The following is a 16,875-nucleotide window of genomic DNA, read 5'->3' as shown; positions in this document are numbered from 1 at the left end:
ACGTCGACCTCCAGGCTAGCATATACAGAAAGACCACAAATATGGACCAGATTCTTAATTACACCAGCAATCACCCCAGCACCCATAAATGGAGCTATAGCAGGTTGTTATTCAAACAAGCCACAACACACTGCAGCAACCTGGGACTGCTCAAAGCAGAACAGGAGCACTTATATGAAGTTTTTACAAGGAATGGATATGCAAAAAGCACAATTTGCTGTGACTTCTGCGACAGACCACAACAAGACACAACACAGCCAGCCATACTAGTCACCCTACTGTACATCAGATATGTCAGACATGACCAGAACACTACTCAGACCCCAAGGTATTAGGGTAGCCCAAAAACCAACAGCCACCCTGCAACAGCTACTGACGAACGTAAAGGATCCCATACGCACAACCAATAAAACTAACGTAATGTACAAAATACCATGCAAGGACTGAGAGAAACATTACATAGGCCACACCAGAAGAAAACCGACTATAAGGATTCACAAACACCACCGAGCCATCAAGAGACACAACCAATTCTCATTGGTCTCAATACACATGGACAAAGAAGGACATGAATTCGACTGGGACAACGCATCCAGAAGAGCACAAGCCAAACAGAGACATACCAGGGAATTCCTGGCGGCCTGGCATTCCAACCAGAACTTCACCAACAAACGCACTGAACTGGACCTGACATACAAACCACTGAAAGACAGAACTGGAGGGGATGCCAGCCACCCCAGCAAACCGAGGCTTATAAATAACAAGCAGGACAGAACACTGATGCTTCACCAGAGGCGCACTGACCATGTTACCTAGCAAGGAGACAAAACGTCTGCAAATCAAACACACTGGCTTAGTGAGCAAGTCTACAACCTCATTCACAACCCGAGCTACAAATCTCAAAAGCTTTAAAGTCCAGTGATAATATTACTCGGCTATCAGCTCCCTACGTTCCCATGTGATCTAACCTTACTAACTAGTCTACCATGCGAAACCTTTTCAAAGGTATTGCTGAAGTCCGTGCAGACAACATCTACTGCTCAGCCCTCATCTATTTTTTTGACCACCTCTTCAAAAAAATCTCAATCAAGTTAGTGAGACACGATTCCTGACACACAAAGTCATGCTCAGTATCGCTAATCAGTCTTTGCCTTTCTAAATACACAAAGAACCTGTCTCTCAGAATCCGTTCCATAAACTTAACAACCACTGATGTCAGGCTCACCAGCCGATAGTTCCCTGGCTTTTCCTTACAGCCTTTCTTAACAAATGGCACAACATTAGCCACCCTCCAGTCTTCCGCCACCACATTTGTGGCTGTCGATGACACAAATACCTCTACTAGGGCCGCACAATTTCTTCCCTGGCCTCCTACACACTCTCACAGTCATACAGGTGTACAGTATAGAAACGGACCCTTCAGTCCAATTCGTCCGTGCTGACCAGACGTCCCAATCTGACCTCGTCCCATTTGCCAGCATTTGGCCTCTATCCCTCTAAACTCTTCCTATTCATGTACCAATCCAGATGCCTTTTAAATGTTGTAATTGTATCAGCCTTCACCACTTCCTCTGCTAGCTTGTTCTATTCTTGGGGATTTATCTACCTTTATGTGTTTTAAGACCTTCAGCACCTCCTCTTCTGTAATGTGGACTCTGTTCAAGACATCACTATTTATTTCCCTGACTTCCATGTCTTTCTGCACAGTAAATACTGACGAGCAATATTTGTTTAGAATCTTGCTCATCTCCTGTGGCTCCACACACAGGACCTCGCTGATCTTAAAAGGGACCTATTCTCTGCATGATTCCCAGCCTGATCTGCTCTTATAGACATCTTCGTATGACTAGTCCAGTACAGTTTCTGCTCAATGGTAATCCCCAGGGTTGTGATAATGGGAGTCTCTGTGATAGCAATATCACAATGTTAACAGGCAGTGGGTAAATACGGTCTTGTCGGACATGGTCATTGTTTAGCACTTGTCTGGCATAAATGTCAGTTATCACTTGTCAGCTCAAACCTGGATGCTGTCCAGACCTTGCGGCATTTGGCCACATACACTCCAGCATCTGCGAAGTTGCGATTGATCCTGAACATTGTGCTATTAAGAGCAAACATTCCCACTTCTGACCTTACGGTGGCAGGAAGATCACTGATGAAGCAGGTGAAGATGGTTGAGCCCAGGATACTACCTGAAGAACTCCTATGGAGTAATGCTATTTTCAACAAATAACCAATCTTATGCATCAAGATTGACGAAGAAACTGGGAAATATCATTATTACTATTTTCTAATTCATATTTTTCTATTCATTATTGCAAAAGCTTTGATGAGCTTTCTGCTTGGCTAGAGAAATGTGAAGTGTTTGTATAAATGTAAACATACTACATACAGCACAGAGTATAGATATTGAAATGTGCTAAGCAAGTAACCTGGACTATTGAAGCATGAGGACTGAATCTACGGACCTGTGATTCCTTGTTTTTTTTTAAATCTTGGAAGTCAACCAAACTCAAGAGTTGGAACTTGATTCCTTGGTGTACAAAATACATGGGAACAATTATCAACATGTTAACATGCCACTGGGTTCAGGAAAGGAACTACATTGTTCTGAAATAGTCCCAAGGTCTTTGACTTTGTTGCACCGAGCAGCTTCTCCCAAGTTTTTCAATCCCTGCTGAACAGGTGGAAAATTGTCCTGCTGTCACCTCAATGGGATGCAACAGTGGATTGCAAATTTAGTGAAAATCCAAGCATGGCCAAGTTAAGCAATTACTTAAATAGTAATGACAATATTTTGAAGAACTTCGGAAGTTAGAAAAGAAGAACAAAGACAGGAGCATTTGCAAAGAAACTGTGTATCAACAGCAGCCTTTGAGCGAAATGAAACAGAAACTAACATGGACTGATAACAACATTGTTAGTGCAAGTTCCTCTCTCCCAATCTCTCTCTCAAACTTAAAAGCTATTGCCACTGAGAAAGAAGCTTGGAAAACCACCTTCACTGGATTTATCCACTGGCTATGCCGCTCCTGAGGAAACAGGACAACAGCTACGCTGTTGGGACTCACATTTCACTCTTGCAACTCAAAGACTTTGAACTTTAAACTGCAAATGCTTTTAACTCCCTATCTGTACAGATGTCCACCCACACTTAACTGACCTGTTTTTATAAGTCTGTGGTTGATATCAGAGAATGCCTGCAGTGCAGGGGGGTCATTCGGCCAATTGAGACTGCAATGACCCTCGAAGAAGCATCCCACCCAGGCCCACTCCCCCAAGTTATCCACGTAACCGTGCATTAACCATGGCCAATCTACCTAACCTGCACATCTTTAGACTGTGGGAAGAAACCGGAGCACTGGCAGAAACCCACACAGAACATGCAAACTCCGCACAGACAATTGTTCAAGGCTGGAATCAAACCCAGGTCCCTGGCGTTGAGGCAGCATGCTTTTTTTTTTAATATTCCTTGTGTTTAATGCATAATATACCTTCCCTGTTTCACTTAAGAAAACATTGGAATCGGCTTTCAATTTTTGATTTGGTTTATTAATGTTAGCAGACATGTGACAGCTACGTTATAAAAGAAATAAAAATATTTTTGCAACCACTCAAAATTATGCCATGTCGGAAGCTGACGTCCTCACCATCTGTTCAAAATAACGTGGAATCAAGTATTCTGTCACCATTTTTGGGCTTTCCTCTTATTCTTCCACCTGTCTAATTGCACATGAAGACCCTGCACCTGATTCACACCATTAGAACTGTAACGTATCTTGATGTTTTCAAGGTTTGGCTTTCAAAACTTATCAATACTGAACAGAGTTGATACTTGCAGTTCAAGACCTTCTAATAGCCCAGGTGCATTGGATCAACAACTTCTGTAATGCAATTTCAGTCATTCCAAGTGAAAATAATAAAATAACAGCATTATGGATGAAAGCAGAAATACAGGACAACATTCTCCAAGGAGAAATTCGACACCACAAATATGAAATGCTGTATATTGCAATGACAGGATTGCTGCAGATAATAAACACTGAACAAGTTCCATACTGTCCAGGACAGCGGAGCCTGCTTGATCAGTAGTCCCAATGATTTGATTTTTAACTCTAACCTTTATATGTCTGATTTATGTGCCATTTTATGAACTTACCTTGAAGGAGGCACCATGTTTATTTCGATATTCCTACTGCACCAAAGCAGCAGGACAGGTCCAGTGCATGTAAACAGCACATTTAAGTTTTCCACTAAATCTTACACTATTCTCTCTCTCATATCATTCAATCATCACTGGACCAGAATTGTGTAATCCTACAGTATGTTAACTTCAGTAGTAGCGAAGGACTGCAGAGATTGCAGCAAGAAGGCCCACCAGCACTAAAACAACAAATAGGTCTTTGCCAGCACTACCCAACCAAAAAGAAAACAAACTATACATTATCACACAAATATGCAGCAATGTTTCGTTTGAGGCTGTTCATCTGCACTACAACAGCAAGTTAAAAGAAACACAGCATTATAGAGGTTTTCTGGAGGTTTGAGAATCAGCTTATCAAGTTTTCAGAACATCTCAAGGTATAAATTAGCTCAGGTTGAGTCCAACACATAGTATGACATTGGTGGAAGAACAAAGCTTGTTCAGTTAATTCTCAGTTTCTCATTGTAGATTCTTCATACAACAACTGAGCAAAGCATATGAAAGGTAATGATGCCACTTAAAACACAGATTATACAATAAACTTGGATCATCCTTTGTCAAACAATGGGATGGTTGAACAATACATTTCGTGTTTTGATAATATTACAAACTTCTTGTATTAACTGAATGCATGAAACTGATTTCAAAGAAGGAACAAATTCAAAGTTCTGCATTAACAAGGCAGACATTCAGAGACTGGCCAGCATTGGTCAATAGCAAAATATGTTTGGTCCTTACATGCCAACATTGAAATGCTAAAAAGGCAAGGAAAGCATTTCTAATTATTGACAAATGTCACAGTTCACATTTAAATTGCCTCAAAGATGAATTAAACATCAAAATTAACAGAGCTTCACAAAATTATCATGCAATCTTAACATTCAACTGATAAATTTTTAACAGGAATAGCAAGTTGTTCCTTACAGATTGTATTTCATTTGTAACAAGTTTTTAAGAATTCAAGATAACCTAGAAGAAAGAAATAGCAGGTGAAAGATTTATGCATCAGCAATCAATGGCAACAATCAGAATGACTGGGAAGCTTTCCTCGACAAACTCAAGAACTAAACAAGACGTTATTGGCATGCCTTACAGTAAATTCATTTGTTTGCTGTTTAGTACAAGAACGGAATGAGATTTACTTCTCCTCGGTGGTTTGAATTCCAAATGTTAATGGTTTCAGTATCTGGCAGAGATCCCCTACATTTGTCAAAATTTTCTCCATGCTTCAGGTCCAGTGACCCTTCTTCAAACTGGGTTCTGAAGAACAGTCACTGGACTCAAAACTTTGACTCCTCTTCCTCTCCACAGATACTGTCAGATCTGCTGACTTTCTCCAGCATGCCCTGTTTTTGTTTCAGATTTCCAGCATCTGCAGTTCTTTGTTTTTTGTTTTCTTCATCCATACTGTCTTCCTGTACAAGTTAACCATTCACTCATGAACTCTGTGATCCAAATTACCCCATTGACATGTTAACTTTACTAAATGTTTAGATATTCTTTACTTCACTTCCCTATCTCATCATAAAGATAATTTCAGCTTCAGCTATACAAAAAAGTGACTCGTAACTTAATTCCCAACTGGCATGATTAAATTTTAGACCAGTTATACAGCAGCCTTGCACTCCTCAGGCTTCAAAGCTGTTGTTTGTAATGAAATTGTAATGCGTCAAATATGAATAACCTGAAACTCAGTTTGTGACAAAATCATCAACTATCCCTCCTGGCACAACAAGAATTGTGGGTTAGCTGAACTAGCGTTCTCACCAACCAAGAAGAGTGGAGTTAGGCCATATGGGAACACAAAACCACAGACAGGTCGGCAGTTAAGGCTGCAAAATGGTCTCATCCACACTGTGCCAACAGACATCTTTAGTGCAGGTGAAACTGATCTGTTTTACCATCTTTTACCTTAAAGAAGAAACAGGAATGCAAAGAAAAGCAAAGAATGTGTCACTGCTATGGTCCGAGAATATGGATGGCAACTAAGTGTGGCTGCTTCTTCAGACACGAAAGTTCAAGAAGCCATGTTGCTTTGAGAGTTTTAAGGCACTAACCACACAGTATTAGGTAAATAAAGCCATCTGGATTTCCTCCAGAATTTTTGAGACATGGTTTAGGAAAGTAGACAAAACGTATCAACTGATGAAAAAGTAGGATTGTCACCTTGAGTACCGGAAAGAATCTGATGAATGCCTACCGATTTACCTGCCTGCTTTCCTACCTGAAGCTACCAAGGCTATAGAAATGCTCCAGGATTTCGCAATGCAGCCTAAGAACAATGAAAACACGTTTGGCTGCTGTGATGAAATAGCTAGCAGACTTGTTCAGAGACAGCACAATAATTACAGCTTTTCTGGAGCTAACTTGCAATTTTTTTTCAATGCCTTTCACAAGACCAGGTAAAGAGCAAGCAAACTGTAAAATAAAGACTTTTCGCCACTATTTCTTGTTCTCCAATTTTCATTTGGTTTCATCTCGAAGCTCGACTTGACACAAGCTTGTGGATGAGCCACGTGCAATTTGAATTCTTGCCAAATTACTGAAATTATAGTCAGTACTCAAATTAATATTTAGAACTTAAAATTTTAAATCTAATCTCAAAAGATCTGTTGGATTATCTCCACCTTTTTTTAGTGGTCACTACTGATGGCAGACATTTTGCACATTAATATTTTCCCTAGCTAATTGTCGTTCTGTGTGAGGAAACAAGGTTATGCCAAGGGGTTGGTTTTTGCTGTACCAAGTTGGCTGGAAAAGGATAACTTACCAGACTGCAACACTCAAAAGTAACAGAACTGTCAAATAGTATGCGCAGCATACTGACAGCATTATATCATGATAAATGAATAGAATAATTTAACAAATGAGGCACTAAAAGATATAAAACTACACAAGGCTTCTTTTTAGAAGACTCCCAGATAAGAACCACCTGTGATTAAGGTTACAAATTCTTTCAATGCTGTAAAGTTGAGCAACATAAGTTACGATCTTTCACAAAGTGAAGTATACCCTCTTTTCAATTAACATAAATCCTTGCTAATAATTAATTAACTGTATTAATCTTTAATTCAAAGCATAGAATTTTAGAGCAGGGCAGGCAGCTGTTTGGTCTGTATCAGTTCATAGAGCTGCCCATTTGGTGTCAAGTTCTAACTTTTCTGCATAACAACCAAAATTAGTTTCAAGGACATGTTCAATTGTGTTTTGAAAGTTCCGATAATATTGGATTCCACCATTCTTTCAGGTAACATGATTCACATCTTAACTTACCTTTCTAAACATATTTCCTCTTGGTTTATTTTTAACAACTATATCTATGACCTCTGGCTAGCTATCGTTCTACAAAAGCAAACAGACAATGGTCACTGGGCTCAACACTAATTCTGTTTTCTCTCCAAAAATAACAGTGTGGAGCTGGAGGGACACAGCAGGCCAGGCATCATAAGAGGAACAGCAAAGTTGACTCCTCTGATGCTGCCTAGCCTGCTGTGTTCCTCCAGCTCCACACTTTGTTTTCTCTGACTCCAGCGTCTGCAGTTCTTGCTATTTCAATAATAACAATTACAAGGTTCCAATAAATACAAGTCCCACTTATACGAACCAAAACACAAAAAAATTAGAACTGCATCCCTCGAAATTATAGCCAAATTACGTCTTCCCGAATGTTCTGTGCCTTCCCTGTTGATCTTCTGTCAAGACTGTTCTGTGAATTCTTCTGTCTGGAGTATTAGCTAACAGTGCCACGGTACCTTTGGTAATTAGATGATGCTTTCTCGAAGAGCTGAGAGAGTTGACCTCTTATCACATGGCAGTTAGTTCTCTCCCGATTTTCCAAATGCCGTCATCTTTTATACCCTTGATGACATATCAATTTCTTAGAACATGTTGTCAAAATCATCAGATTTAAATTTGATTGGTTTCTAGTATCGAAGTGCCTGGTTTAAATTAATTGGCCAAATTCAAATTTGTTGTCTTGGTAAAAATGCTGCTTTGCCTGCTAACAGGATAGCCTTTTCATATAAATGTTACAATTAAGATGCTCAGTGCACCTGCAAACCCAGATGCTGCCCACAGACATTTTTTCTCTCCAAGCCTAGAAAAAGTATATCTTTTAAATGGACCACACACTGCCTTCACCCTATCATTTTACAACATCAATATTTTAAAAACATGAAATTCTAACGTCCTGTCTTCCAGTCCACAAGTACTCTACCGAACTTCGCAACACAACGTATGCAGCAACTTCAATTCCATAAGCCACCAATAATTTTATACAAGAATGCATTTGCAAAGATTGCAGTGTGAACCATTGATCACAGATACTAATCAGGTTCAGTGGGAAAACAAGCTGTAATGCCAACCCCACAAAACTACTTGCAAAAATGCAGCACTAAGTAGCCTATTTTTGTAGACATTAAAACCAAGCTAAACCATTGGCCATTCTCAATGAAAGAATCAATATATTCTATCTGCTTGTTAATTAGTTAACATTAAGAAATGAGGCAGGCATGAAAACAACCTTCTCAAGATCAAAATCTTTAATGTACTGCTAGCCCAAGGAAAACAGGAGGGACATTTTTTCCCCTAACAAAAATGGAAGAAGCTAGTTATCAGACATTATGCCCAAAATAGTCATTAAAACAACGAAGGCAAGTGAATAGAAGAGATTTTCTGAAAGACAATTTGAACATATTTATTGGCTTATACCACTACTCATTCACTAAACACTGTAAACTCAGAACAAAGTCATGAAGCTATACAATGCACTTAATCCCAAGAGACTTTTTGACCTTCAAATCTTTCTGGGAACCAATTCTGGCACAGGAACTTAGGAGCCTGCACCCAAACACAACCTTCCAGTGCAACTTGTTGATTCGAGCAATTAATCCTCTCATTATAACATGTTTAAAATTCAATCTGAACAAACAGGAAGTCTACTGTTGAGTAGCAGATAAAGCAATACTTAAGAGAGCAATTCCTACGAAATTCCAGAATACATTTAGGCCCAAACAAGATACTGTTAAATAAAACTGACATATAGAAATGAAATTTTTGTCCTTTTCAAGAAACTTGCAAGATCATTAATGATAGTGGAGCAATGAGAAGTACACGAATTGGAAGAAAACAAGGATTCTTTAAGGATCTCTGTTGGGGCATTAAATGTCCGTTATATTTCTAACTGCGCTGACTTTACAAAAGAGTCATATCCAAGTTTTCCAACGATACGAAGATTGTTGAACTACTAAGGAGGCAAGATAGCAGCATCAACTTAGAAGACATTGTTGGATTAAGTAATTGGGCAAAACTATTGCAAAGTTATTACAAATAATAAGGCTATCCATATCGAAGGAAAAATGGGATAGATCCCAGTATTATTTAAGTTGTGAAAAGCTAAGATCAGGTGAGGATTTAAAGAGAGTTAGGGCTCCATGTACAGAGATCAGAAACATTTTGGTGACGGGCAAAAAAGAATCAAAAAGGCAGATTGATTAATTTTAAAAATAAGGACATTGCAGCTCCACATTTTTTTTCTAGAATATACAAGGTTAAAGGGTGACTCAATTTATATTTTTGTTCAGGAGTTGTTAAGGATTTGAAAGGAGGAAGAATTTTCTCAATTGGTGAACAAGTCAAGGCGATGAGGAATAGAATCTTCATAAGCCAAGTTGGATGTTCGCAAACGCTTCTTTATGCAAAGGGTTGAAAGAACTGTGGAACTGATTTTAAACCTTTGATCAAAATCTCTAAAAGGATATGGGCCAAGAAACACAGACCACACATCGAAGAAACACAGATCAGCCAGGATATCAATGAATTGCAGAACAAATTCACAGGGCTAAATGGCCTACTGCTGTTCCAATAAGACTTATATTTTAAGGTCTTCTCCTGAAGGAAAACCAATTTAATCAGTTATAGTCTTGGCAAAAGCATTACACACACACATCTCAATTAAAAGGCAATTGGGTCAGAACCATCAGCACAGACTTGAATTCAAAGCAAAATAGCTACACTGATTCTCATGATGGATTAAACTTAATTTCCTACTGCCCTATCAAGTAACATCAATGAGTCCACAATATGCACATTAGAACTGGGAGCTCTCTTGCACTCTGGCCAACATATATGCCTTGACCACATTTTGTAGTGGGACCACAAAATAATTTTTGGCTTGTGAAGCAAGTGGGACATCCAGTGGTCATGAAATGCATGATGTGAATTTTTCTTCATCAGGGTATTAGACTATTTCTCCATCTACCAGATGTTAAAAACAGGTATTGGTGTTTCTACTTTTAGACCTCCAGCCTATGAATTCCAATGTTAAATTATTTCTTTAACAGCTAAACAAATGATGCAGAAATAGTACAGCACATAGAAAATTAATGCAGAATTTGTCACCTATCACTTTTTGTCCCATTAAGGTTTTCACTTCAGCCACTGTCATGTCAGATTATTTTTATGTCTATTTAGTTATTATGTTTAGTGTCATTTGGAATGTTTGAAGCAAAACCATTAACTACAGCAACACCAAATACTGTGAGAAGTATCACAGTCAAAGATGTGACAAAAAAAGAGTTCAACAGGAAGATGATAAACTCATCACACAAACCATGGCATACATTTCTTGCCAAGGTAATATTTTTGTTAAATCAAAACCAGATTGTATGAACATTAGGAATTCTGCATTTTCTCCAGGCATGGCAGTTGGAAGTCATCAGCAGCGTCTAACTCAAATGTGTTAAATTACTCATTTCATATTTCCTTGCACACATTCTAAAATCTTAAAGCGTTACGCATGGGTTTGCAAGGAAAGACAGAGTTGAGACCATCAACATTTGTTTCAAACAGATCTATTTAATATGCCGATTGCACAAAAACAGCAGTATTTTAAAGATAACACAGTGTGGAGCTGGAGGAACACAGCAGGCCAGGCAGCATCAGAGGAGTAGGAAAATTGACGTTTTGGGTCGAGACCCTTCTTCAGGAAAAAATTCTGAAGGAGGGTCATGACCCAAAATGTTAACTTTCCTACTCCTCTGATGCTGCCTGGCCTGCTGTGTTCCTCCAGCTCCACACTGTGCTATCTCTTCCTCCAGCATCAGCAGTTCTTACTATCTCTGAGCAGTATTTTCAAGTTCGCCTTTCAGAAGGATTGAAAAATCTGCTTACCTTGACTGAATAGCAAGATAAATTGTACGACGAAATGAAACAAGATTTACTTCAGTCTTGTCATGTATAGTTAGTTTCTTTTCCCCTAAAACAAAATGAAATAATTTGTAGTCATTTTCAAATTTAAGATCCAAATTAGTCCACAAGCTAATCTCTTGATGAATTATTCAGCCACTTAATGGATAAGACCGAGCACAGCAACCAAGACAGCTTTTGTCTCACAGTACTATCTGACTCTGATGTAAAGTGACAGTGTGAAAACACTCCACATGTACTGCACAATCAATGCGCCAAGAGCTTGATATGAATACCTTGCAGCAAAATAATCCCTGTTCAATCTTATCCTTGACAAGCAAGCTATTCATGGAAATGTTGTGATAACAAGGTTTTAAATGATTATGCTTTCGGACTATGTTTATGAATTATGATAAATTAAGAATATATGATCTATTCTGCTGTCTGCCTAACAATAAATCTAGATCATATGTTTATTTTAGATCTAAAGAAGGCTGAAGAGACTCTTTTGCCGAGCAGGCGAAAGGTATTTATGTTTGGAGAAAAGCATAACTGTGATCAAGTTTACCCTGGATACACAGTCTTCCAAAATCCCGAAAAAGTGTTACTCGATCAGTTCAAACATTTGTGCTGGAAATTATCTATTTATCTCTAAAATGAAAGGGAGTTGGGATCAAAGATACACCATTATCATTTGTTGCTGAATGCAAGGCTTACTGTTACGGGGATGAGGGCGAAAGGGGTTATCTCGGAGATGAAATTACAGGCTTCCCTACAAATCTGTGAATAAACAGAAATGGTTGTTTGAGCAGCAGAGAGAAAAGCTTGTTGGACTTTGCAAGCAACTGCAGCCAGTTGCAACAGGGAGTTGTTGTCCCCGAAAAGAGATGCATTCAGCAGCTATCTAAAAAGATTTCAGCAAATTTGCCCTGGCACAGACAGAAGATGAAGAATTTTTGGAACAGACTTCACTGCTGTTAGTGGATTTAAGGAACTCTCCAAAAGCAGAGGAAAACATCTTGTGATAGACAAAGTTTCAACTTGGCAAAAAGAAGATACTGTGGACTGTTTGCTCTGAGGATTAATTCCGTGGAGGTGGCTGTATGTGTTAAATACAGAAGTGTAACTTTTATCCCCATAGTCTAACTTAACTATTAAAAAGAAAACAGTGTTTAGATCAAAGAACTTTTGCAGTCATTTATTGAAGTAAAAACTGAAAAATGTGAAATTTTGCAATGTTATTGTTTCAGCTTTAAACTGAAGGTTCAAATTTCTTTTTAAGCAATGTCGTTGTTGGCCAAGACTGCAAAAAAAACTGAAGTGTTAGATGCAATATATGGACTCAAACAATTTTGACTCCAGAATGGATGCTGCAACTGAAAAACGAACATGTCACACCATCCTTTGTATTATGTGATGTTCTCTCCACGGAATAGCAAATTTGTGAAATTAGGAGACTGTCACCTTGTGAGATTTTTCTCTGTCTCAAATTTTCACTCTAAATTCATCTAGATTGGAAAGGTATCCAAAGACTTCAGCTCCAATACTTCTCTAGGTATTGGTGCTTGGCAATTGGCCAGAAAAGTATCCAAGCAATCTGACTCCTGTCCTCCACTGTACAAACTCCAGGCAGTTCTCAAAGATTGCTTGAATGCTTTAATGAATCCCCTTACTTCTGAGCTCATGTGTTACACAAGACAATTTTGCTCACTGCTTTAGTGAAACTAATCCAGATTTTCAAAAGCCTGCGCACTCCATAAATGCAAACTCTTGTAAACAAAACTTAATTGCAACATCTTAATTTAAATTAATTCAAATCTTATGTTAGTCAGTAGATGTAAAATCTCAACGTATAACAACAACATTCTTAGATCAGGAAAATAAAAATAAGACTTGAAAACAAATAAGCACAAGAAAATAAGATCAGAAGTTAAGGGCAGTAGACAATACAAAATTAATGTGAAAAACAGTTTTTTAAAAAACTGTTAAATGTTAACTATGCTTCCAAAAATCCCTAGATTCAGGATAAATCCAACAGGATTGAAAAACCACTAAAGTTATACCCTTACTCAAATGGGGAGGGAGGCAAAAACAGCTAACGCAACATCAGTTAGTTGAACATGTGCCGTTGTGGAAAATATTAGAATACATCACACAGGATGCAATAATGGTGCATTTAGAAAGTCATAATATCATGAAGCAGAATCAGCATGGCTTCATGAAGAGGATATCATGCCTGACAAATTTATTAGAATACTCTGAGGTAACATGGAGGATGGCTAAAGGGGAACCAGTACATGATTCCAAAGGCATTTGGTAAAGTACTGCACAGAAGGCTACTTCAGATAACAGCCCATGGTGTTGGGGATAGTACATTAGTTATACTAGTAACATAGTAATATAAGACAGAGTTATGATATAGAGTGCATTTTCAGGATGGCAGCTGATGACTAGTGGGCTGTCACAGGGATCAGTGCTAGGGCCATAATTATTTACAAAATAGATTAACAATTTGGATGATAAAAGTGAAGATACTATTGGTAAATGTGCGGATTACAAAAATAGTTGGGAAGGCAAGCAGTGAAGATGACACAGAGTCTACAGTGGGTCATAGACAGATTAAGTGAGTGACCAAAAACCTGGCATATGAAAAATAATGTTGGAAAATGTGCGGTTATCCATTTTGGCACGAAGAATAGAAATGACTATTATTTAGATATGAAAAGACTACAGAAAGCTGCAGCACCAAAGAATTTGAGGGGCCCAGCACATGAATCACACAAAGCAATTGCCCATGATTAGTGCATAATATCGAAGGCAAACGCAATATTTCCCTTTATTTCAAAAGAAACAGGGCAATCTTGCAAAAACTATACAAGGCACACAGCTGGAATCCTATCAACACTTCAGTTCCCCTTATCTAAGGAGATATATACTGGTATCACAAGCAGAGAAGATTCAGAGAGTTGAGGAATTTTGAGGAAAGATCAAGAAGGTTGAGCCAGTACTCACTAGGCTTTCGAAGAGACCTTACTGAAACATAAAAGATTCTGAGGTACTTAGAGTCATAGAGCTGGACAGCATGGAAACAGACCTTTCAGTCCAATTCATCCATGACAACCAGGTATCCTAAATAAATCTCGCCCCATTTGCCAGCATTTGGCCCATGTGCCTCTAAGCCCTTCCTATTCATATACCCATTCACGTACCTTTTAAAATGTTGTAGTTATACCAGATGCCACCACTTTCTCTGGCAGTTCATTCCATATATAGGTACAGAGAGGTTGTTCCCCCGTGTGGGAGAGGCTAAGACCAAAGGGCGCTATCACAGAGTAAGAGTTGCCCATTTGGTACAGCAAACAGAAGGATCTTTCTCTCTCGGAGGGTAGTCTATCTGTGGAATTCTTTACAGCTAATGGTTGTCAAAGCTGGGTCTTTAAGTATCTTCAAAGATTAGACAGATTTCTAATTATTATGGAAATTAGAGTTGTGGGGATTTGGCAAGAACATGCGACTCGACAATTATCAGATCAGCCATGATCTCACTGAAAACAGGAATAGACTTGAGGGGCCGAATAGCCTACTTCTGCTCCTATGTCATATGCCAAATAATAAACAGAGCCAATGTCACATTTTGATTAAACTTTACTTCTAAACGCATTTGGCAATGAGTTGTATTTAAATCTTGTGCTTTGAAATAGTGAAATTATTATAATTTCAAAAAACGACTGCAGTAATTAAACGTGTACATCAAAAAGCAAACAAGCCAGTTAGTAGAATGCCAGCATTAGAATTTCCTATTATTAACTGGAAGAATTTATAGGTCATCTCTCAACATCAACATAGGGGAGGCAGTGGCCTCGCGGTATTATCCCTGGACTGTTAATCTGAGGACCCAGATAATGTTCTGGGACTCAAGTTTGAATCCCGCCACAGCAGTTAGTGGAATTTGAATTCAATAAATATCTGGATTTAAGAATCTAATGATGACTGTGAATCCATTGTCGATTGTTAGAAAAATCCATCTGGTTCGCTAACGTCCTTGAGGGAAGGAAACTACTACCCTAACTTGGTCTGGTCCAAATGTGACTCCAGACCCACAGCAATGTGGCTGACTCTTAACTGCCCTTTGGGGCAATTAGGAATGGGCAATAAATGCTGCCGAGCCACAATACCCTCATTCCATGATTGAATAAAAAAAATTTAGCCTGTCAAGCCCCTGAAGAATCCTATGTTTCAATGAGATCACCTCTCATTCTTCTAGGCTCCAGTGGGTGGAGTCCCAATCTGTTTGGCCTTTACTCATGAGACAATCCCTCCATGCCAGGCATTATCCTTGTGAACCTTCTCTGAACTACCTCCAGTGAAACTATGTCCTTCCTTCAATAGGGAGAGCGGGCCTGCTCACAGTGCTCTGGATATGGTCTGACCGGCATCTTGTACAGTTGCACTAAGATTGCCCTACTCTTATAATCCAACCCCCTTGAAATAAGGACGAATAGTCCATGACCCTTCCTGACTACATCCTGCACCTGAGTGCCAACTTTGTGTTTTGTACACAAGTCCCCCGAAATCCCTTAAAGATGCAGCTTTCTGCAGTTTTTCTCCATTTAAATAATATTCTGTTCTTTTGCTCTCCATTCCAAAATGAGCAATTTCACATTTTCCCACATTATACTCCATAGGCCAACTTTTTGTCCACTTACTTAACCTATCATTGCCTTCAAACTGTTTGAATCCCTCTCACAACCTGCCTTTCCATCTATGTTTGTGTTGTCTGCAAATTTGGTGACAGTACATTCACTTCCTTCCTCCAAGGCATTGATATATTGTGAGGTGATGATAGTCTGGTGGCATTATCACTATAATAGTGTATAATACAGAATATAATTCATAAACTCAGCTCATGTTCGGGCACTCAGGTTCAAATCCTGCCACAGATGGGGAAATTTGAATTCAATAAAGAACCTGGGATTAAGGGTCTAACAGTGACCATGAAACATGTCGATTGTCAAGGAAAACCTGCCATCCTCACCCAGTCTGCCTCACAAATGACTTCAGACTCACAGCAGCATCGCTGGCTCTTAACTGTCCTCTGGGCAATTAGGAATGGGCAATAAATACTAGCCTAGACAGTACCTGAGTGTGGGAGTCAAAGAATGTGGAGCTGGACAAGCACAGCAGGTCAGACAGCATCCAAGGAACAGGGAAGTCAACGTTTCTGGTTGGAACCCTTCTTCAGGTCAAGTCCTCAAGAAGGGTTCCAACTTGAAATGTTGACTTTGCTGCTCCTCGGATGCTGTCTGACCTGCTTGCTTCTCCAGCTCCACATTTTTTGACTCTCACATCTGGCATCTGCAGTCCTTTCTGTCTCCGAGTTAAGTACAGGAGTTGGGACGCCACGTTGAGGTTGTACAGGACATTGGTGGGGACTCTACAGGATTGCTGTATGCAGTTCTGGTCACATTATTATAGAGAGGATATTA

The 16,875-nt window shown here is 39.1% G+C and overlaps 1 protein-coding gene across 1 annotated transcript in view; it reads right to left on the bottom strand.

Moving 5' to 3' along the window:
- The window catches only part of cwc22 (CWC22 spliceosome associated protein homolog), an 83,543-nt gene that overhangs the window by 18,643 nt on the left and 48,025 nt on the right, over positions 1-16,875 (bottom strand). The window contains exon 14 of the mRNA XM_048598772.1: positions 11,375-11,459. Coding sequence (XP_048454729.1) covers positions 11,375-11,459 — 85 coding nt within the window. The remainder of the gene's footprint in view (positions 1-11,374; positions 11,460-16,875) is intronic.

The sequence above is a fragment of the Rhincodon typus genome, chromosome 7 (genome assembly GCF_021869965.1).
Source record: "Rhincodon typus isolate 14 chromosome 7, sRhiTyp1.1, whole genome shotgun sequence".
NCBI classification, from domain to species: domain Eukaryota; kingdom Metazoa; phylum Chordata; class Chondrichthyes; order Orectolobiformes; family Rhincodontidae; genus Rhincodon; species Rhincodon typus.
This window is presented reverse-complemented; position numbering and strand designations above follow the sequence as displayed.